Here is a 24,039-nt window from a genome sequence, read left to right as displayed (position 1 = left end):
TTACAAATGTGTTTAGGCAACAACAGACCCAAGCTTTGGTTTTAGTATAATGTCAGCTTATCCTTTAAGAGTTAGCTGGCAATCATGGTATGTTTTGCACACCAACAAGAGAGTTTTTATTCCCATACAGGTGGCATCAAAATTATCAACAGTAGTACTAATAAGAAAGATTTATTTTACAGGCTAAAATGAGAAGAATTTCATATTCTGAACACTTCTGCATAATGCCCCCTTCCAGACACATCAGAAGGCTGCGTTCCAGTTTTACCATCAGCCACAGTCCATAAGTCCGCTCTAAAATAAATTAAAATAGAGCCAGTGGCCAAGGCAATAAGTTACTTGAATTCGGTTCAGTGCTTAGCACATTACCTACCATTTCAGGGCACAATAAAACTATTTTTAAATGCAGCAGGGGCTTATAATGTAAGAGATCAATACTTTCTTAAGAAATAGTGGACTCTATGATGAATACCATTTTTCAATATTTGAACATTCAATAAGAGGCAAAACAGTCCATGGTGCATCTAAACAGTAGAATTTATGTAGTTTGACACCATTTTAGCCAGCATGGCTCAATGCTTTGGAATCATGAGATCTGTATTTTTTCACCTTCTTTGCAAAGAGGGCTAGTGCCTCACCAAACTACAAATCCCTGGATTCCAGTGTTGAGACATGGCAGTTAAAGTGGTGTCAGACAGCATTAATTCTACAGTGCAGATACACTCAAGATTACCTTCCCTAGGGAACTGGTTTGTTAAAGAGGGACAAAGTTGAAGGAGAGGGCAATGAACAGAGAGGAGGAGACTTCCAGGCAGAGCTACTGCAGAGGAATGCAACCCCGTGAGTTTGCTTAGATGTCCCAGCAGCTTTCATTGCCATTGCTATTGTTTGCCTCTGTTGAGCCTTGAAGGCACAGTGTTACTATGGCCCCAGCGAGTCCTGGAAGAGTATTTTCAGTTTTGGATGTTGTTATTAATGGTTGGGTTGGTTTGCTGTGCCGCACGCTACCCAAGACAGTTTGATGCATTATCCTCCCTCCCCCACATTCAGTGAAGGTGCATAGTTCAGCACAAACCTGGCTGAATAAACAAGAATGCAGACACAAGAGTTGTACTGAACACTAACACAAAGCTTATGGGATGAAAGATGCCAGTTTTGTATTCTCTCACATTGTTATTTTTTAAAAAAATATTTCCCTCCTATTTATTAATAAATTTCTGTACTTTGCTAAACTGATATCTAAAGGTGTAACAAATGAAAGTTTGTCTCGGGCTGCATCTGCACTGTAGAAGGAATGCATTTTGACACCACTTTAACTGCCATGGCTCAATGCTCTAAAATCCTTGGTTTTACAGTTTGGTGAGGTGCCTGCACTCTTTGGCACAGAAGTCTAAAGACCTTGTAAAACTACAACTCCCATGAGCCTATAGCATTGAACCATGGCAATGTGATATCAAACTGCATACATTCTACGGTGTAGATGCACCCCCTAATCCATTGCTTGTCTTCTGCTATCAAATTCCACAGTGTCTGCTCTACTGAGCACAAGTATAAAGCAGCAGGAATTTGCCCACTCCTTCATATCTGAACAATTAAAGTTTCTATTACTGTGGGTTTTCGTTGAATAGGTGGCCTTGGACATAATTTACATCAGTGTATATGGGTCAGAGTACCATATATCCTTATCTCATGTTATGGGCAGAGACACGAAATGAGATAACTGAGTCACCTATAATCTGAATAAATAAAAGTAGACAATTTCATGCCAAGAGCACAAGAAAAATTCTCCCTATAATTTCAGAACAAAATGCCACATTTCTTTTAAATCATTATTGCAGTTTTGGTTATTATCAATAATTACTAGCAAGTGTAAATGTTGTTAAAATGAAGGTCTCCCATGAACTTCTTTCAAACCAACTAGTAAAATGTGGAGTAGATAATACTGTGGTCTGTCCAGCACCTGTCATTGCTCTTGTGAGAAGCACGTCACAGCAGTCTCTGGCATGTGTGATTACGTAGTCTAAGAGCTGCCAATCCTTTGACTGGGGGTGCTTCCATGATGTCTTGAGCTTATTTTTGTGGCGGAAGAGCGTTTTGGTGATGACAAGATTGTGTTCCGCACATTTGGTGAGAATGTGGGAAGATCAATTCAGAGGGATGCCATTTGAGTTGCTGTTTCCAACCCCATCTTTTCCTATGGTCCCTGGCCACAGGTCAAAATCTCGTCCGACTCTTGCATTAAAGTCCCCAAGGAGTATGATTTTGTCCTCCTTAGGTATCTCCGATAGGATGGTGTACAGATGACAGTAAAAAAATTTCCTTGATGTCTTCATCAGCATCTAGTGTTGGTGCATAGGCACTTATGATGGTTGCCTGTTGGTTTTTGGGAAGATCAATTTGGAGGGTTGAGAGTCGTTCGTTGATGCCAGTAGGTGCTTCAGTCAGATGTTTCCCCAGATCATTTCTGATAGCAAAGCCAACTCCATGCATTCTTTGGTCTTCTTCGGGCAGTCGCTTCCAGAAGAAGGTGTAGCCTCCTTTTTCTTCCTTCAACTGTCCCTCTCCTGCTCTCCTGGTCTCCTGAAGTGCTGCAATGTTGATGTTAAAGTGTCCCAGCTCCCTTGCAATGATAGCAGTTATGTGTTCGGGGCATTCGCTGTCAGTGTTGTCCAACAGTATCTGTACGTTCCATGTTCCAAAGTTCATTTTTCCTTTTTGGCCGCAGGGTGGTGACCCCTCTCAACGCAGCAGTCCTCTCAGGGATAAGAGAGTCTGAGATAATACTACTGTTAGGTGGATTTGTAATTGGTTGAGCGACTGAACCAAAAGAGTACTCATCAATGGTTCCCCTTCATCCTGGAAAGAAGTGACTAGTGGAGTGCCACAGGGTTCGGTTCTGGGCCCAATGCTGTTCAGCATCTTTATTAACAACTTGGATGAAGGTTTAGAGAGTTTGCTTAACAAGTTTGCAGGTACCACCAAATTGGGAGGGATAGCTAATAGTCCAGAAAACAGGCTCAGAATTCTTAACAGGTCTTACAATGACTTTAACAGATAACCAAAGCTAACAAAATTAATTTCAACAAGGGCAAATGTAAGATACTACACTTAGGCAGAAAAAAAATGAACCGCAAAGATACAGAAAGGGTGCTGTCTGGCTTGACAACAGTCCATGTGAAAAAGATCTTGGAGTCTTTGTGGACAAGAAGTTGAATATTAGGCAACAGTATGATGTAGTAATTTAAAAAGCCAATGGGATTTTGGGCTACATCAAAAGGAGTGTAGTGTCTAGGTTGAGGGAAGTCATTAAACAGAGGTTGGATGGCCATCTGTCGGAGATGCTTTGAATGCAACTTTCCTGCTTCTTGGCAGGGGGTTGGACTGGATGGCCCATGAGGTCTCTTCCAACTCTATGATTCTATGGTGCCCCTGTATTCTGCTTTGGTTAGACCTCACATGGAATACTATGTCCCGGACTGGGCACAACAGGTCAAAAGAGATATTGAAAAGCTCGAATGTGTCCATAGAAGGGCGACTAAAACGATCAAGGGTCTGGAGATCATGCCCTATGGGAAGCGTCTTATAGAACTGGGTATGTTTAGCCTGCAGAAGAGAAGACTGAGAGGAGACAAGATAATCATGGTTAAATATGTGAAAAGGTGCCATAAGGAAGATGGAGCAGGCTTGTTTTCTGCTGCCCTGGAGACTAGAACTCAATGGAGCAATGGGTTCAAAATACAGGAAAGGAGATTCCACCTGAACATTAGGAAGAACTTCCTAACTATAAGCGCCGTTCAACAGTGGAACTCTCTGCCCTAGATTGTGGAAGCTCCTTCCTTTGGAGGCTTTTAAACAGAGGCTGGATGGCCATCTGTCAGGGGTGCTTTGATTGTGCTTTTCCGGAATGGCAGGTGGTTGGACTAGATGGCCCATGTGAAAAAAAATTATCAATATTATATTATATACAATATAATATATTATTAGCATAGCACAAAATTAGTATTATAAATTACTAATGGTTTTCTATATTATCTATTTTTAATTTTTTCGTGTCAGGAGCGACTTGAGAAACTGCAAGTTGCTTCTGGTGTGAGAGGATTGGCCGTCTGCAAGGATGTTGCCCAGGGGACACTCGGATGTTTTGATGTTTAGCATCCTTGTGGGAGGCTTCTCTCATATCCCCGCACACTTCAGCTGGGAGTTGAGGTTTCACAAAGACTTTTCTGTCACATAGTCCTGGTGCCTCACTAAACTATGCTGTTGTTGTTTATTCATTGTCGCTTCCGACTCTTCGTGACCTCATGGACTAGCTCACACCAGAGCTCCCTGTCGGCTGTCACCACTCCCGGCTCCTTCAAGGTCAAGCCAGTCACATCAAGGATACCATCCATCCATCTTGCCCTTGGTCGGCCCCTCTTCCTTTTTCCTTCCATGTTTCCCAGCATAATTTATTTATTTATTATTTATTTACGGCATTTATATGCCGCCCTTCTCACGCCGAAGGAGACTCAGAGCGGCTTACAAGTAAAAAGTAAATATATTATATTATTACCACAGCACAATATTAATATTATATATTACATTGTACTATAACATTATACTGTAATATTATCAGTAATATTACATTAATATAATATATATAGTATCATATTATTAGTAGTATTATTATATTTTATTACATTATAATATTATCAATATTATATGTATATACAATATATTATATTATATTACATTATATCATAAGCACAGTGCAGGAGACAAGATGGATATGTATATACAATATACTATATTTTATTTATTTATTTATTTATTGTGTCAGGGCAACCAGTCGATTATATTACATTTCTAACATAACAAAGCTAACAAACAGACAAAATACAAAATTTTCAAGCTTGGTAGCTGATTAAATGTCCTTTGACCAGTAGCTGGCCACTTGGGGTGCTTCTGGTGTTGCTGCAAGAAGGTCCTCCATTGTGCATGTGGCAGGGCTCAGGTTGCATTGCAGCAGGTGGTCAGTGGTTTGCTCCTCTCCACACTCGCATGTCAAGGATTCCACTTTGTAGCCCCATTTCTGAAGGTTGGCTCTGCATCTTGTGGTGCCAGAGCGCAGTCTGTTCAGCACCTTCCAAGTCGCCCAGTTTTCTGTGTGCCCAAGGGGAGTCTCTCACTTGGGATCAGCCACTGGTTGAGGTTCTGGGTTTGAGCCTGCCACTTTTGGACTCTCGCTTGCTGAGGTGTTCCAGCGAGTGTCTCTGTAGATCTTAGAAAACTATTTCTAGATTTAAGTCGTTGACGTGCTGGCTGATACCCAAACAAGGGATGAGCTGGAGATGTCTCTGCCTTGGTCCTTTCACTATTGGCTGCTACTTCCCGGCAGATGTCAGGTGGTGCAATACCAGCTAACCAGTGTAATTTCTCCAGTGGTGTAGGGCGCAGACACCCTGTGATAATGCGGCATGTCTCATTAAGAGCCACATCCACTGTTTTAGTGTGGTGAGATGTGTTCCTCTGGGCATGCGTACTCAGCAGCAAAATAGCACAGCGCAAGGGCAGATGTCTTCACTTTATCTGGTTGTGATCCCCAGGTTGTGCCAGTCAGCTTTCGTATGATATTGTTTCTAGCACCCACTTTTTGCTTGATGTTCAGGCAGTGCTTCTTGTAGGTCAGAGCACGGTCCAGAGTGACTCCCAGGTATTTGGGTGCGCTGCAATGCTCCAGTGGGATTCCTTCCCAGGTAATCCTCAGAGCTCGGGATGCTTGTCTGTTCTTGAGATGAAAGGCACATGTCTGTGTTTTAGATGGGTTGGGAATCAGCTGGTTTTCCCTGTAATAGGCAGTGAGAACACCTAGAGCTTCACATGTGAGGATTCCACTTCAGAAAGCTTCTGTTCTACCATCTCAAAGCTCCCTGCTTGAGCAGTAATGGGTAAATGCAACGTGCTGACAATCTTAGGTCTCTAGTAAAGTGCTTCTGGGACGTGTTGCTGGAGTTTCCTATTCTGGAAAGGCACACCAGATAGCCAAGTCTTCAAGTTCTTCCTATATTATATTGTATTACATTATAATATATTATCTATATTATATGTATACACAATATATTATATTATATTACATTATATCATAAGCACAGTGCTGGAGACAAGATGGATATGTATATACAATATACTCTATTATATTATTAGTAAAGACAAGATGGACATGTCTTCTGCTCCCCTCTGTCTTCTCTAAGCTATATGAGAACAAGCCCTATGAGAAGCGGCTTAAGGAGCTGGGCATGTTTAGCCTGAAGAAGAGAAGGCTGAGAGGGGATATGATAGCCATGTATAAATATGTGAGAGGAAGCCACTGGGAGGAGGGAGCAAGCATGTTTTCTGCTTCCTTGCAGACTAAGACGCGGAACAATGGCTTCAAACTACAAGAGGAGATTCCATCTGAACATGAGGAAGAACTTCCTGACTGTGAGAGCCGTTCAGCAGTGGAACTCTCTGCCCCGGAGAGTGGTGGAGGCTCCTTCTTTGGAAGCTTTTAAGCAGAGGCTGGATGGCCATCTGTCAGGGGTGATTTGCATGCAATATTCCTGCTTCTTGGCAGAATGGGGTTGGACTGGATGGCCCATGAGGTCTCTTCCAACTCTTTGATTCTATGATTCTGCTCCCCTCAGTCTTCTCTAAGCTATATGACAAACTATATGTCCCAGGAATTCATATCATTGCTTTAATTCCATCCTGAGGCTTCTGGCTATTGGGAATTGTGGGAGTTGGAAGTCCAAAACACCTAGGCCTGGTCGAGCGCTTTTCCTTCTAACCAGCCAGGCACTGACTCAATCTCCCTTCTCCCTTGCACAATGGAGCCCAGCTCTCGCGAGACTTGAGTCCCGCCTTGTCAACGCGATGTCCTTTTTTCGATGGGTGGGGGAGAGAGAGAGAAAAGAAGCAAAGGGAGGCGACGAGGAGCTTGATTGGCGGGTGGCGGGAGCCAATGGAACGCGCCCACGCCGAGCGCGGAACCAATCGCGGGCCGGCGTGGGCGTGGCCTCGGCGGCGGCTGATTAATCCCAGCCTTGGCGACGGGGCTGTTCAGTCGGCGCGAGAACATTCTAGAGGTAAGTGCTCGGCGGCCATTGCTGCTGCCCCTCCTCGGGCCGCCGCCTGGAAGGAAGCTTTGGCGCTGACTGTGTTTCCTCATCCACAGAGTCCCCGGCCCGCCCGCCGCTCCCGCTGAAACCCCGCTGAAGCCTCGGTGAGGACGACGCTCGGGCGCCCCGCTTCCCCTCCTCCTCGGGCGGCTGCGGCGTCCGCCTCCTCCTCCTCCGTGCTCCCCCTCCCTCCCTCGCTCGGCCGCGACCAGCCGCCCCGTGAGACCCCGACACCCTCGTCGATTTTCTCCTCGCACCGATTCGGCTTCGTCGCAGCCCGGGGCGAGCAGCGTTGGGTTTATGTCTGTATTGGACGAAAACGGTGAGTAGGCCTCTGAGGGAAATGAAGGGAGGAAGGGCGGTTGAACATCCGGGGACTCTGGTGTGTGTGGAAGGTTCTCTTCTTTGTCCTGAAGGGGGCGCTGTTTCGTAGGCGAAGCGCATTCCAAGAAGCTGTAGAATGGGCATGGGCACCTTGGGCCCTCCAAGTGTTTTGGACTTCAACTCCCACCATTCCTAACAGCCTCAGACCCCTTCCTTTTCCCCCTCAGCCGCTTAAGCGGCTGAGGGGGAAAAGGAAGGGGCCTGAGGCTGTTAGGAATGGTGGGAGTTGAAGTCCAAAACATCTGGAGGGCCCAAGTTTGCCCACGCCTAGTGTAGAATAATAATAATAAATGTGCATTTGTCACCTGCCTCTCCTAAAGGCTCAAGGTGGGCAAATTTGGGCCTTCCAGGTGTTTTGGACTTAACACACACCATTCCTAACAGTCTCGGGTCCTTCCTAAGCAGTTGAAGAGGAAAAGGAAAGGGCTTGAGGCTGTTAGGAATGGTGGGAGATAAAGTCCAAAATACTTGGAGGGCCCAAGTTTGCCCATACCTGCTGTAGAATAGTTATTATTATATAATAATAATAATAATAATAATAATAATAATAATACATTTGCATTTGTTACCCGTCTCTCCTAAAGGCTCAAAGCAGGGTACAACAAAACATAGGAACATGAAATGCAGCCATCCAGCATAGGAACACATCAGTCCAACATAAGGACATGAACTACATCCATCCAGCATAGGGAGGCGTAATATATCCATCCTACATAGTGCTTCAAAATGTTTGGTATTTGAGCATCCCGCGCTTTTGAAAATCTACTCCTTGGATCCTAATACATCAGTCCAACATAAGGACATGATGTAGGGAGGCGAAATATATCCATCCAACATAGTGCTTCAAAATGTTCGGTGTTTGAGCATCCCTCGCTTTTGAAAATCCACTCCTCGGATCCTCAGAACTGATTTTCAAAACCCAAGCGATGCTTAAACACCAAACGTTTTGAAGCATGAAATGCAGCCATCCAACATGGGAACACAAAATGCATCCATTCAACATAAGTACATGAAAATACATCCAGCTATCATAGGAACATGAGATAAATACATCCAACATAGGAACATGAGGTACATACATCCAACATAGGAATATGAAATGCATCCATACAACATAGGGACACGAATTGCATCCATACAACATAGGGACACACAATGCATCCATACAACATAGGGACATGAAATATATCTATCCAACATAGGAACACAAAATACATCCATACAACATAGGCACACGAAATGCATACATACAACATAGGAACACAAAATACATCAATACAACATAGGAACACAAAATACATCAATACAACATAGGAACATGAAATACATCCATACAACATAGGAACACGAAATACATCTATACAACATAGGGAGACGAAATTCATCCATCCATAGGCACACAAAATGCATACATCTAACATAGGGACACGAAATACATCCATCCAACATAGGGACACGAAATGCATCCATCCAACATAGGAACAATAATAATGAAACTATATGTATCCTGCTCCTCCCCCAAAAGAGCCGGGGGGGAGGGGTGGCTTGCAACAAAAATACATTATACATAGTAATAATCAGCGACCAAAGCAACATAAATCAGTAAATTGTAGTAGAAATACAAAAGCAACCACAAACACTAATTACAACATCAAAACATCACAGTAAGTATAAAATTATGTGCCGAAATAAAACATACACAAGAGGCAAAAACTAGCTCCTATTAATAACCAATTAAAATACGTCCATCCAGCATATGAAAATAAATACATTTACTTATTTGTTTATTACAGAGATTTCTTTCTCCAGCACAAAGCCAATGCGACTCACATCATATTTAAAACATACATAGAAATTGTAATAAATGTATTTTATATTCTGCCACCATTTCCCAGAAGGGACTTGGGATGGCTTATTTAATTACTTTAAATAATTAAAAACCATCATTACACAAGTATTAGGGGTTCATTAATCCTTAAAAACTTTCCGTATTATTGAACATTAAATTCAATCTAAGATTCCCCGTTCTTCTGTATCTATAAGTGCCTGGCTTCGGTTAAAAGCTGCTTCAAAGGAAAGTCTTTACATCTTTCCTAAATGTCATGAGGGTGGGAGCGAGTTCCACGGCTTAGGAACCGCACCCAAGAATGTACCTTCTCTAGTGATCTTTAAGTGCATGTTGGCCAGGGACTGAGTCAGAATCAGGGTCTCCTTACTAGACCGTATAGGAGGACACAGTGTCCCAAGTAACCTGGACCAAACTTGTGTAGGGCTCTATAGGTCAAAACCAGCACCTTGAATTGAATAGAAATACATCCATCCACCATATGAAATAATATCCACAATATAAAATAATAATAAATAAACTTTATACCCCGCCTCCATCTCCCAATAAGAGACTTGGAGCAGCTAAAATACATCTATACAATCATAATCAAATGAAGGTTTTGGTGAGGGGGACACGAAAGACATGTTTGTGTGGAATCTGGGAAAGGTGGTTTGTAATCCCTGAAACTTTTAGAATAAACCTGTGAAGCGTCTGTGTTGAGAAAGGCCCCATCTACACTAACCTATTAAAACAAAGCAGTAATAAGATTATATTTATATCCCACCTTACCTCTCTAAAACTGCATATAATCCAGTTCAAAGCAGATAATTTGGATTTTATATGGCAGTATAGAATAGACTTGAGAAAGGCACCACCTGCACTGACCATTTAATGGATTTATTAAGACAAAAGTCGTAATATTATATTTATATCCTGTTTTCTCTCTCAAGAGACCCAGAAAGGCCCCATTGACACTGACTATGCATTTATCAAGACAGAGCAGCAATAGTTATTATATTGCTTTAGCTTTCTAAATAGAGTCTATACTGACCATTTCATGCAGTTATTGAGGCAGTAATAAAATTACTATATTTATATCCTGCTTTATCTCTAATAAGAGGTCTGTGGTTAACATTAAATTCAATACAGTATGCAATTTATATGCTACAAAGTATAAAAACTGAAACAGTAACCATACAAAATAGGTCTAAGTATATCTTGCATCATTTCCCTCATTGCTACCTAATGTGTGTGTTTTGTTCAAAATGATTCAGACATTCTTAGGGATTAAAACCCACTTTGCCCTTTCATTTCCACACAAATTAGTCAGTATGGGCAGCTACAGTGACAATTTATTGCAGTTTCTAAGTGGTTCTGCTGTGCAGATGACAACATAGGAAATCCTGGAACCGGTTTTGGGCCTGGATGATCGCCGCTCTGAGTCGCCTTCGGGCTAATATGAGCGGGGTAGAAATAATGCAAATAAATAATAAACTGGCATGCATTAAGGCTCTCTTTCCTGTGCTTTTGTGTTGGTTGTCTGGTAATAGTTTTGAACTGTGTTATATGAGCCCGCTCTGACTATATAAAGCAGTTGCTTTTTATCCATGAGTGGGAGAGGAAGAAGAGACAGAGAGATGGGAAGCCACTCTTTTCTTGCCCCCTCCTCTGTTTTTGTGTTAATCTCAGACCTTGAGCTCCCACCTCCTTTGCAAGTGCAATTGGTGGGGACGAGGGAGAGGGCCTTCTCGGTGGTGGCCCCCTGACTCTGGAACTCACTTCCCAAGGACATCAGACATGCCCCAACTCTGGCAGTTTTTAGGAGGAGCCTGAAAACGTGGTTGGTGGGGACGAGGGAAAGGGCCTTCTCGGTGGTGTCCCGTCCCCCACTCTGGATCTCACTTCCCAAGGACATCAGACATGCCCCAACTCTGGCAGTCTTTAGGAGGAGCCTGAAAACGTGGATGTTCCAGTGTGCCTCTCACCAATATGCCCTCAAAATGCACTTTACTACTGATTTGGGACTGACTGCGTTCCCTCATCTCTTTGAAAACCCTACCCCCGTTATATCCTACCTATAACATTTGGCCTGGCCATAGGTTTTTAAATGCTTGTGTGTTACTGTTTATTGTTTATTTTGTTTATGTGATTTATATTAATTGTATTGTTTTTGTTATTGCTTTTATTGATGTACTGCGGGCTTGGCCTCATGTAAGCCGCACAGAGTCTCTTGGGGAGATGGTAGCGGGGTATAAATAAAGTATTATTACTGTTATTATTTGAGGAACTCAGGCCTTTCTCTTAAATCATGAGATTGGATAGTAAAAGCAGAACAAACTCTGCTTGAAAAGGGAGCAGCTCCTCTGCTTCTTTGGGTAGTTCAGTAGAACTGTTTCCATGTTGTTAGTTAAGAAATCGGGGCCCCCAAAGGAGCTAGGGGGGGGATAGCTGGTGGTTTCCTCTCCCCATCAATTGTGTGTGTGTGTGTGTGTGTTTGTATGGCGCGCCTGGCTTCCTCGCTTTGCTCCACAAAATGGCGTCTCCTTCCTCGTGATGCTGCGAGGAGGCCGAAGGGAAGGAAGGAAGGGAAGCAGGAGGGAGGGGCCGCAGAGCGCGTGAGCCCTCGCCTGCTCTCTCCTGCGCACGCGCACTCGCTGTGGCGCAGTTCCTAAACCCGCAGCGTGAGAAGGGGGGGGGGGGGAGGCGCTGAGAAATGGCGGGGAGGAGGGAAGCCAGGGATGGAGGGGCGAGCGCGCGCAGGAGAGGAAGAGGGCCATGGGGGAGGCGAGCGCATGCGCGGCTCGGTGCCTCTACCGCAGCCTCTTCTTTAGGGCTGACTCAGTGGTTAATTGCTGCATTTCTGAGTCATTCCGACAGCAGCGGGGTTGAAGGGAAGAGGAAGGGAGGTTGTAAAAGGGGGGGGGGAGGAGAGGAAGTGTCATTAATAACCCCGGCACAGCCTCGTGGTCTGTGAATGGATTTACTTCCCAGAAGGTAAAGGGGTTTTCTACTCTTCCCCACCCCTTTCTGTCCCCAGTCTGTTGTTTCCCTCCTCCCTGTTATTCCCTCAAGGCTGGGAAGGGGGGAGCTTACAGTTGTGGTCATGTGTTGAAGGAGTCCTCTGAGAGAAAGGTCTTGTGAGCCCTTCATGCAGATGATGTTTTGTATAGGACCTTTGGGTAACTTGAGGGATTGGCTGTGCTGTTGTGATTAGCTCTTTGGCACCATCTACACCAGGGGTCCTCAAACTTTTTAAACAGGGGGCCAGGTCACAGTCCCTCAAACTGTTGGGGGGCCGGATTATAATTCGAAAAAAAAAATAATGAATTCCTATGCACACGGCACATAGCTTATTTGTAGTGCAAGAAACACTTAAAACAATACAATAATTAAAATGAAGAACAATTAAAAATATATAAACGTATTAGTATTTCAATGAGAAGTGTGGACCTGCTTTTGGCTGATGAGATAGGATTGTTGTTGTGTGCTTTCAAGTCATTTCAGATTTAGGTTGACCCTGTGCTAGGGCCGTATCTGGCCCCCGGGCCTTAGTTTGAGGACCCCTGATCTACACTGATCACTTAATGTGGTTTCAAAGCAGGATTGAAGAAGGTGGTTTTGCTGTGCAAATGATTACACAGCAAGTCTTGTTTGAGGCCTAGATGGTGATTACACAAACCATAGAGCAGTCACAAGCAAACTTCAGCCCTCCGGTTGTTTTGGACTTCAACTCCCACAATTCCTAACAGCCGGTGCGCTATTAGGAATCATGGGAGTTAAAGTCCAAAACACATTGGGGGGGGGGGCAAAGTTTACCCATGCCTACCATAGAGCATTGTTATGCATTGAGGGCTTGCTTTCACTTGTGTGTGTTCAATGTTTTCTCCTGTTTGAAACTAGTTTTCAACTTGATTAAATGTTCAATATCGTTGAGGCCTTGGGCTGTTTACATGTTCATTTACCACGCATAGTTTCCTACTATCAGTTCTGCCCCCTTCTGATTTCAGTATGCATTCAAACCACAACAATATCATACAAATCAGTACTTGGTAGTCAATATCTAAAAAGTGCTGGGTAATAGTAACTGGGCAAACTTTGAATTGAAATGCTACTTGCCTACAAATTGTAGAGCAGTTAGGTGATAAACTGTTAAAGAGCCTGGAAATGAAGAGGGTCTGTAATAGTACTGGGCTCTAGCATATATCGCATTGTGGTGTTCTGGACACAATTCAGCCATGCGTTCGATTTGTAACTGTTTTACTTCATTACTGGACAAAGTCTTAGCCCTTCTGTAGGGGTTCATGTCAGAGTGGATGCTGTTTACAGAAGTGAGTGTTTAATTGGGCCACTTCGTTTTGATGTTATGCTTCAAAAAGCAGAATATAAATGTGATACTTTTATATACATGCTAATATTTCCAGTTGGTAAACAGCACTTAATGTAGGAATATGACCTTTTATGTTGAATGGAATAATAATAATAATAATAATAATAATAATAATAAGCTTTATTTGTACCCCGCCACCATCTCCCCAAAGGGGACTCGGAGCGGCTTACATGGGGCCAAGCCCGAACAAGAATTACAATATAACAATACAAATTGAAATCAAATAAACAACATAACATTAAAACATAAAACATCAAAGCATATAAAACAATATACACAAAACATAGGAACTAAGCATAATGATAGAAAGACAAAGGGTGGGCTGCATGTACATAAAATGATTTAAAAACTCCGGGTGAGATAAGGGGGGAGAACTAATTGTAAATCTTGGCTTTTGAGCAGTATTGGTTAGCAAGGGTTGTATCTCATAAATGAGATAGATGTATATTTACAGCTACAGTTAAGGCACTACTGCAACTAAGTGTTCTTGTTTTCTTAATCTTTCAGAGCTGTTGCGCAGCCATTGGTACCTGTATTGGGGAAATATAGCATACAAGCAAGAACCTCACAGCCTCAGTGGCGAAAAATTTTTCATGTCAGAGACCGAGAACTCTTGCAGTCGTTTATGTCATCACGTCTTCTCCAGACAGAAGATACCAAAAAGTTGCAATCAAAGATCTCTCCATCTTATTGATAAAGCTACTAATAAGCCAAAATGTCTGTCAATGTCAACCGCAGTGTGTCCGATCAGTTCTATCGCTACAAAATGCCCCGTCTGATTGCCAAGGTAGGTTTTAAGTTCTTCAAGTCATAGCTTGAACTTGTCATATTTAAAAATTGTGACATCTAATAATACTGGCTTGAATCGGACAAGGCAAACACTTAACCAAATTTCCTTTTCTAGGTTGAGGGCAAAGGAAATGGGATAAAGACAGTTATAGTCAACATGGTTGACGTTGCAAAGGCGCTTAATCGGCCTCCTACGTGTAAGTTGATAATTTTTTTTTTTATTTTAGCTTGTTATTGATTCTTATCACTACAAATGAGTGGGTTTTTTAGAGTTTGCAAATTGCCTATATGGAATCAAAGCAAAAGGACCCTTGCAGAAGCCATGCTGATACTAGCTTCCATGCCATTTTGTGTTCCTACTCCATGAATCCAGTATTCTTGCCAAGTTTTGTTCAGCTTTATGTTACGGTGATGGCAAATCATGCAGAATATCGCCCTTTAATTTTTAAGCCACAGCAAGTGCTAGTTTTGCAGGACATGTGGAATATCAAGTTAATAATAGTTTGAAACTTTGAACTGTTGGCTTTGTGCTCTGTATTTCATGAAAGGCAGTGACAAATTGAATTAGCAACAAATAAAAATGTTATGATCATGCAGTTCGCTACTGTTGTTGGAAGAGACTGTCATAATCTGAATTTAAAAAGTACATAGTCACACTAAAGAAACTCAGGTTGAGAATCATAGGCACTTAGCTCCACTCATCTGAGGAAGTAGATTTAGTCTATAAAAGTTTATGCTGCCAAATTTGTTCTCAATTAGTCTCTAAGGGGCTACAAGATCCATTTGCATGTTGAGAAGTATAATTATTGTTTCTGCACAATTAAATTAGGAGGGAGAGAGCTCTGAATAATGCAACATCTGTAAATGGGTGTGAGAAAGAAAGATCTTACAAAGTCTTGTGACCATACTTTCTTCTCATTAAAGATCCCACCAAATTTTTTGGTTGTGAGCTGGGAGCGCAGACCCAGTTTGATGTTAAGAATGACCGTTACATTGTCAATGGATCTCATGAGGCGAATAAGCTACAAGACATGTTGGATGGGTTCATTAAAAAATTCGTTCTCTGTCCTGAGTGTGAGAATCCCGAAACTGATCTGGTAAGTGGTGTTTTCTGTTAGAGATTGCATGTTCTGTTGTTTATTTTAGCCATACACTAATACTCTTGGGACACAGCCTAATGGTATTTAATGCAGCAAACATAGCAGTACACTGCTTTGAGTTTTCATTTTTGAATTTGGCAAAATACAGTGATGAAAATTCTTCACTAAATTTCTAGTAAGTGCAAGATGGTTTTTTCATTGTCTCAGATCCTTCTATTTGTACCTGTACACAGGTATTCTAAGGCCTTGATGCAATCCCATACAAAAATGAATGAGACACATATGTAGAATTATGCTGTGCCAAATTAAAATTTGGAATATTTGGTGTCATTCGTATTCTGGCTCTTGGCATTTAGGATTCTTAAGCCCTAAACTAGCATCTTAAGTAAGTTCAGAAGCATATCGATAGACACAGGATCATACACCTGAACTCCATAATAACATAAAATAACATTAACATTACTGTTTTCTTTGACAGCATGTCAATCCTAAGAAACAAACTATTGGTAACTCTTGCAAAGCCTGTGGCTATCGCGGCATGCTTGACACAAACCATAAGCTCTGCACGTTCATTCTCAAAAACCCGCCTGGTAAGTGAATGTATTTATTGTTGATTTTGGTTTTCATTGTAAAAGGTGAGTAAAAAGAAAATCTTATTCCTCAGTGGTAGAACACGTGTTTGCATGATTGTATTGATTTGTGGTACAAGGTAGCTTACTAGTACTGTTTAGACTGCTTTTAAGACATTTAAGCAAGCAACACTCTGTGGTAGATATCTCATTATCTGCTTCAATTTAAGCTTGCTATAATAAACATAGTCTAACCTATTCCAGAGGTCTCTGTAGGTGAGGTCATCTGTTATATGGGCTCGAACATCCCAGAGTAGCTAGTTTCTCCTTAAAGTAATACCATGCACTCTATTTGAGTCTAACGTAACCTAATGCTCCCATATGTTTTGGGTTTCAACTCTCACTTTCCTTCATGGATGGAGCTAATGAGTTACAGGAGGCTGCAAAATACCTGGATTTAGTTTACATCTGATGATTGCATCATTCTTAGGTGCATTTCAGTCCTTACAGTACTGGCGTAGAAAGTGACATTTTTGGCTCTTGATATCACTTCATGCTTTTGGTGTTTGCTGTGATGTCTGGGTTTTTATTTCAGAAGTTTTAAAAAGGCAACTAGTAGTGGTTGTATTGATTAATCTATAAAGAATCAATAAGCTATAATGTTCTAATTTAGCAAAGAATTGTTTTTTTTAAAGTTTGCTTAGGGTCAGATGTTTGCCTTATGGAGGCTTCTTCTTGCACTGTAGACCAAATATCTTCCCAAGATGCCTTTTTCAAAACTGGTTCAGTTGAATTAAGGTTATCTTCACTTCCTGTAAGCAAAGTCGAAACCTCGTCTATTTTTAGTGATGTTTGCTTGCCAATTGAAACTAAAAGTTAACAAAGGCTCAGGTGCACATCTGTTTGAAAGCATCTGTTGATTGGGGATTCATTAATGTTTGCAGAGAGCAGTGAGTCTGGTACAGGCAAGAAAGAGAAAGACAAGAAGAATAGGAAAGGCAAAGATAAAGAGAATGGTTCTGTGTCTAATACTGAGACACCACCGCCACAGTCAGCCCCTCCAGACGAACTTAGTCCTCCAAAAGTAGCGGTAAGTAGACATGGCCAAATCTGAATGGATGAGGGATGTTTCGTCAGATCATAAGCAACAACATTATTGATACTATATATTGCTTTCTAATAAATACATGTTGAATGGCTATCTGAAAATATTTCCTGCTGTTGTATTGATCTCCCATTTTCCAGGATGATGACGATGATGACTGGGGCGAAGACACAACTGAAGAAGCCCAGAGGCGCCGAATGGATGAAATCAGCGATCATGCAAAAGTTCTCACATTGACTGATGACCTAGAAAGGACTGTTGAAGAAAGAGTCAATTTATTATTTGACTTTGTTAAGGTAAAGATATAGTGGTGTGCATTAATCACTGGCAGGCTAAAACATTTTTATTCAGGCAAGTTTTTAAAGATGATAGTTTTGTAATAACTTTGAATGTGTTTTAATGGTTTTTAACTGGGATTTAAAAAATACTGTTTACATTTAATCCTGTTTTAATGTTTGCATGTTGGTATATTTTAATTTATATGCTGATGCTTTTATGTTAAGCCACTTTGAGTCTCCTGCAGGAGAGATAAAGCGGGGCAATAATAATAATAATATGTTTAAAATAAACTAATACATTTTCACTTCACACAGTGAAGGCAAATCAGGGTGATGTACTTTAACAAATGAACTGGTGTTAGCTATATATTACTAATTTTTCGGTGTTCTTTCCTTTCAGAAAAAAAAGGAAGAAGGTGTCATAGAGTCTTCTGACAAAGACATTGTGGCCGAGGCAGAAAGACTGGACGTTAAAGCTATGGGCCCCCTGGTATTGACTGAAGTCCTCTTTGATGAAAAGATAAGAGAACAGATAAAGAAATACAGGCGCCACTTTTTGCGTGTAAGTTTTTTCAGTGATTTTTCAAAGCTTTGTCATAGCTGAAGAATCTCGTGAAATAGGAAGGTTAGGAAACTAGTGCTTTTTTCTGTTAGTTTAATTGCTGGGGTGCACAGAGTAGGAGGTTCACCTACTTGCACATCTAACGTTCAACATAGAAGGCAAGGTTGAGGGAGAACTTCTCTTTTCATCATTTTGTGTGATTCTCTACTTGATGTATAGTGAGAGAGGTGATTTCAAGCTATATGTATATATTCAGTTAAGCACCTAAAAATTCACAGCAAAATAAGCACAATCACAAACAGAAAAATAAGAACTATAAATACCTAATACATATGTATAACTAAAACCTAAATGCTACAGCACATTGTTCAGCACTAACTTGTTTGAAGAAACCTAATTCAACCTAAATAGAGAATCTCAAACCTTTTCTCATGAGTGAAAGAACTAAATGCTTGAGGCGTCTAAATAGGTGATCTAAGTAGACTTAGCATTTTTCTTTATTCTTTCTTATTCATTTTATAGTTTTGTCACAACAACAAGAAGGCTCAGCGATACCTTCTCCACGGTTTGGAATGTGTGGTGGCCATGCACCAGTCTCAGCTGATTTCTAAAATTCCACATATCCTGAAAGAAATGTATGATGCAGATCTTCTGGAAGAGGAGGTCATTTTAAGCTGGGCAGAAAAGGTCAGTGTTGCACATTGGTCTGAACTCCGTGTAAACCAATTTTTGCCTTTGACATGATAGCCTCTGCTATATGATTTGGCCCAGTGGAATCATGAACTATTGTCTTTTTTGTTCTCATCTTAAGTCTTGGTTCTCACAAAATTACAAAGAGGTAGCAGAAGACATTTCTAAAAAGGGGAATGTAGGGCAACTGTATTTCAGCCTACGGGGAATCTACTCTATAAAGGGACTTAAAATATGGAGCTCACTGCTCATAATGTAGAATTTATAACATAGGTTCAGTTCTACAGTGCTTATTCCAAGTCACTAGTTTTTGCCTTCTGAATTTAACAGCACAAGGAATCGAGAATAATAAAGCACTGTGCTACGTAATGGTTTTAGAGCACTGGACTACAACTTTGGAGAACAGGGTTTGCATCACCATTTTGCCATAAAACCCATTGGGTCACCTTGGGCAAGTCACACTCTGCGGCATCGGAGGAAGACAATGGCAACCCTCTCTAAACGAGACTTCCAAAGAAACCCTATGATAGGGTCACCTTTGGTTGGAAACTAGGTACACACAACCTCAAAAGAGAACAAATCTTAATTATTGAACCTGCAAGCAATAAAGAACCACTGAATTTCAAAAGGTTGTTTGTGGAGTGCAACTATTTATAAAAAAAAATCTTGAAAAACAAAAAACAGCAAGGGAATTTTTCTAAAAGCCAACCATATACTTGTTCCCATTTTGCTGGATCTTTGGTGAAGCTATTTATCTTGGATAAGTGAACATCAGTTGCCTTTAAGTCTAATGGAATAGAACTTGTTTAGCTCTTAAGATTTTTGCAGCTGTTTGTAAATATACCAAATAGATGACATACTGCCTATATATTAAACAGCTAATTTGAATCTTTTGTAGGCCTCAAAGAAATATGTCTCTAAAGAGCTTGCCAAAGAAATTCGTGTCAAAGCAGAGCCATTCATTAAATGGCTAAAAGAGGCCGAAGAGGAATCATCTGGTAATGAAGAAGAGGAGGATGAAGATGAAAATATTGAGGTAAGAATGAAGATCATTACCTTCCCTTTAACAAGTCTTTAAAACCACATATTGTCTTTTGCATGTTTTGGAAGCCTGTGTTGAAAACCTGGTAGTGAGAATAGATCAAGTTTTAATACTTCCGTTGGCTTGTACATTTGGAAACCTGATCATCTGGGTGAACCTGTTTGCTTTAGTCCAAGAATAGGAAATGTTGGCAGGTTGCCTTGGGGGGAGGGGGAACATCCATGTGAAGTGTATAAAGGCCTCCCCTCAAAACCCAGAGATAGAAATCTCCTGGTTTTGAAAATGTGTCCACTCCCAGCCGTAATCCCAGAGATTTTTTTTAAAGCCCATTCATCTGGAAGGTATATGTTTGTTTTCATAAGAAAGGGGATCCACATTAGTTTAAATTAGAATTTGTGGGTGTTATAAAGTATAGTGATGAAATACTTGACAAATCTGTACCAGTGAGGTGCAGAATAATACTATCCTGGCACTGCACAACAGTACGTGAGCAGCACGAGGGGAAAAACTGACCGCTGTTGATCTAATTAAATGGAAAGGCAATGGCAGAAATTTATTTCAAACTTTATTATTATTATTATTATTATTATTATTATTATTATTATTATTATTGATAACCCGCTTTATCTCTCCTGCAGGAGACTCAAAGAGGCTTAACATAAAGATTTAAAATTTAAAATATACAAATATGCAAATATTAAAACAGGATTAAATATAAACAGTGTTCTTAAAAGTTAAAAAGCATTAAAACATTCAAAGTTAAACATGTGTCCTGTGTAGCCATATATGAAGATAGCTGCATGTTGGGAATGCTATAGCTAGTGGAATGCCCTTCTAGCTCTTATATTATTCTCACTTAGTTGATAATTAACTAATTTATTGTATTTATATGCCACAAGGTGGTTTACAACATATTAATGGCAAAAATTCAATGTGAACATGCATGTAGGAAGAAAAATTCATAATAACGAAATACTGACATAAAACTATAAATTAAAATGACATAAAGAACATTTAAACGTTAAGACAAAGCATAAAAAACAACCTAGAATAAAATTAAAAACATCATCCAAATCGTAGCTACTGTGTCAAATCTGCTGAAATGACTGGAGCCTGAAACTTCAGCATTACACCAGCTAATCCTTACTGATTCTTGCAGGTGGTGTACTCCAAGACTGCCAGTGTACCTAAAGTTGAAACTGTGAAGCCTGCAAACAACAAAGAAGAGGACATTGATATTGATGCTATTTAAAGCAAGTCAGCCTAATTTCCAGTGTTGCAGTGCATACCTCTCTGCATCTCTTGCCAGAAGTGCAACATGTGTGCACAAGCTGTAATACCTATAAACATCGTGCTTCACTTCTTGAACTCAAATGTATCTTGCCATGACTGGTATTGTAACTAAGTTTAACAGATGAGAGGAATTAATACACCAGCAAACTGATCCACGTTTGCTGTACAGCATGTTTCTTTTAAACTTGTCTTGGACATAAATACTTGGAGCACATTTATACAGTTGTGAAAATAAAGGATTTGGTTTTGAAATCTTCAGTTATAGGACTTTTGTGGTAGTTATTCATACAATACAATGTCACAAAAAGCAGGATATCCAGAGATGGGTTTTTGTGGTGTGTTGGGACAACATGGATTTTACATTTCCCTCCCCCTTCAGTAGCTTCCTCATTGAGTAAATTTCTGACAATGGCAGTAGATGGCTACACTGGGAAATACTATGATCCAGGCACTTGTTGCCATTCCAGATAAGTGAATGGCTTGCATGGTGCTTTCTATGTTTGCCATTGTGTGCTTTTAACTGCCATAATAGGTAATGACTTGCTTTATGAAACTATACCTAAGTGCAATTGGCTAACGAGCTACAATGTATAAATACAATGAAGATTGGGAAGATGCCTGTTCTCAAGTGAAATTTGGTGGGAGTCAAACATTTTTGAAGTTGCGACATTATGTTTAAAACATCTAACCTTGGGTTATACATTAGGATGGGGAACTATTTTTTTCATTTTCACCTATCGTAAAGAGCTTGTAGCCATGCAAAATAATAGAAGTGCTGGGAAATAATTCTAAAACCCTGTGGATAGCTTTTTGTGTGTGTAGCCTATGTAGGTGGGCAACTGAAAGTAAATTAAGTTGTATTTGGAGAACCAACCATTTCACACACTTAAACTTTATGATTGTGTAACTAGTGTCATATCTAGTTATATATAACTGAAGAAACTACCCTTCAATTGCAAGGAAGATGCAAAAACATGTTTTAGTGCTTCAAACGAAAATTGCTATGTGATTCAGTGACAGAAGTATGAAGCCAGTGTTGAGAACAACCATGTTCCTTCAGAGGAACAGATAATGTTGAAAGTCAGATACTTTTAAGTGATAGCAAAAAAAAATACTGTTTTTCAGTGAGTGAGCTAAGCTATGTACAATAAACTGCGTATTTGCTCCCCAGTTTTTTGTCCTAAATTTTTTAATAGAAGCTGAAGATTTCCAGTAATCTTGCATGGAGGGCTCTTGCGTTGGAAGTTACTGGTGCTCTTTGAGGAGGAAAAGGATCCAACTGCTTCTATAGCAATTTGACATAGTATGTGGCTCTTTTCAAAGGCAGGCCCTTTCCCAGCTTATTTCTATATTTCTTGAACATCTTCATTAGCTGAGGTGGACTATTTTCACCTAACTTTTTGACACTTGAAAATCCTTGTGCTAGTCTGTGCCTAGAGAAGACAATTATGCTGGGGACAGTGGAAGGCAAAAGGAAGAGGGGCCGACCAAGGACAAGATGGATGGATGGCATCCTTGAAGTGACTGGACTGACCTTGAAGGAGCTGGGGGTGGTGACGGCCGACAGGGAGCTCTGGCGTGGACTGGTCCATGAAGTCACGAAGATTCGGAGACGACTGAACGAATGAACAACAACAAGTCTGTGTCAATCTAGCCCACAGGAGACCCCATGTTTGTTATTGGCTGGAGCCAAATCAAGATAGCCCAAGACTTCAGCCACCTTTGTTAGGAATCATGGAACTAACCAGTCAAAATGTGTTGTTACTTTTGTCTAAAATAATTTTATTTCATCTACTGTTTCCTCTTGCTACCTCTTGATGAGATTCTTCACAAGGATCATACAAGCTTAAAGACACAATGCAAATTTATGGAAACTAATTCTGTTGGGGCATTTGTCTGAATACAATTCCTAAAAGCCTATCTGAATACAAAGCATGGGCAAACATTCCCCCCCCCCCCCAGTTTGCCCATGCCTTGTATTCAGATAGGCTTTTAGGAATTGTGGACATTGGAGTCCAAAACACTCGAAGGGCCAAAGATTGCTCATGCCTGGGATACAAAGTAGAGGGCCTTGCAAACCCCATTTACAACAGTCATAAAATACCAAGAAAATAAATTATTTGTGTGCTGGGCATAAAGGTGTTCTCTTAACTCATGGGAATTATTTGACCACATTTAACCAAACAAGGTCACAAACTTTCCTGCAGGTTTTTGTTCTCAGTGTGCAGATGTCACCCTTGTAGAGGCTTCAACGCTTTGGGTGGCAGGACTTTGAGCTCATGCTCGGTGTCGAGAGAAGGGTGACCAAAATTATCAAAGCTCTTGAACCCAAGCTCTATGAGGAGCAATTTTGGGAGCTGCATATGTTTAGCATGCAGAAAAAAAGGTTGGGAGGAGACATGATAGCCATGTCTACAAATTTGAAAAGATGTCACATTGAGGAGGGAACGGGATTGTTTTCTGCTGCCTTGGAGAGTAGGACAGAGCAATGGATTCAAATGGCAGGAAAGAAGAGTCCACCTAACAATTAGGAAGAGCTTGGCAAAATCTATTTGGCAGTGGAATATGCTGCCTGGGAGTTTGGTGGAGGCTCTTCTGGATGTTTTAGAGCAGAGGCTCAATGGCCATCTGTGGAGGGTGCTTGGATTGTGTATTCCAGTATGGGAGGGGATTGGACTGGATGGGCCTTGTGATGTCTTCCAACTTATCTATATAAATAAAATGTAATGTTCGTTTGTGGGATTAACATCACTCAAAAACCACTCAACGAATTGACATGAAATTTGGACACTACACCCCTAACAGACCAACAAGTGACCATCACTCATAAAATCCCGCTCCCCCAAAAAACAGTAGAAATGACTTAACCCCTCCCC

At 41.0% G+C, this 24,039-nt stretch overlaps 1 protein-coding gene and 1 non-coding gene across 3 annotated transcripts; both read left to right on the top strand.

Moving 5' to 3' along the window:
- Positions 1 to 6,999: 6,999 nt before the first annotated feature.
- On the top strand, positions 7,000 to 21,421 carry EIF5 (eukaryotic translation initiation factor 5). 2 transcript variants are annotated; one of them, XM_060754922.2, is made up of 12 exons: positions 7,000 to 7,103; positions 7,193 to 7,458; positions 14,243 to 14,522; positions 14,640 to 14,721; positions 15,449 to 15,621; positions 16,103 to 16,214; positions 17,138 to 17,283; positions 17,439 to 17,594; positions 17,977 to 18,138; positions 18,661 to 18,825; positions 19,727 to 19,864; positions 21,030 to 21,421. In XM_060754922.2, the coding sequence occupies exons 3-12, from the start codon at positions 14,451 to 14,453 to the stop codon at positions 21,120 to 21,122; spliced, it is 1,299 nt and encodes a 432-aa protein (XP_060610905.2). In that variant the 5' UTR covers positions 7,000 to 7,103; positions 7,193 to 7,458; positions 14,243 to 14,450; the 3' UTR covers positions 21,123 to 21,421. The 2 variants fall into 2 exon arrangements, with proteins under 2 accessions (XP_060610905.2, XP_067319129.1); XM_067463028.1 differs by lacking the exons at positions 7,000 to 7,103; positions 7,193 to 7,458 and adding an exon at positions 12,323 to 12,342.
- On the top strand, positions 16,378 to 16,501 carry LOC132762264 (small nucleolar RNA SNORA28). The gene has a single exon (XR_009630150.2). It is a non-coding gene; the product is annotated as a small nucleolar RNA SNORA28 (small nucleolar RNA).
- Positions 21,422 to 24,039: the final 2,618 nt, after the last annotated feature.

The sequence above is a fragment of the Anolis sagrei genome, chromosome 1 (assembly GCF_037176765.1).
Source record: "Anolis sagrei isolate rAnoSag1 chromosome 1, rAnoSag1.mat, whole genome shotgun sequence".
In the NCBI taxonomy this organism is placed as follows: domain Eukaryota; kingdom Metazoa; phylum Chordata; class Lepidosauria; order Squamata; family Dactyloidae; genus Anolis; species Anolis sagrei.
This window is presented reverse-complemented; position numbering and strand designations above follow the sequence as displayed.

What these genes read in the sequence shown, in the direction of transcription:
- EIF5 (XM_060754922.2), top strand. Translation starts at nt 14,451, where the DNA reads ATGTCTGTCAATGTCAACCGCAGTGTGTCCGATCAGTTCTATCGCTAC. An exon ending in GCTTAATCGGCCTCCTACGT is followed by an intron (nt 14,722 to 15,448) that starts GTAAGTTGATAA and finishes TTCTCATTAAAG; the next exon opens with ATCCCACCAAATTTTTTGGT. An exon ending in ATGAAGATGAAAATATTGAG is followed by an intron (nt 19,865 to 21,029) that starts GTAAGAATGAAG and finishes TGATTCTTGCAG; the next exon opens with GTGGTGTACTCCAAGACTGC.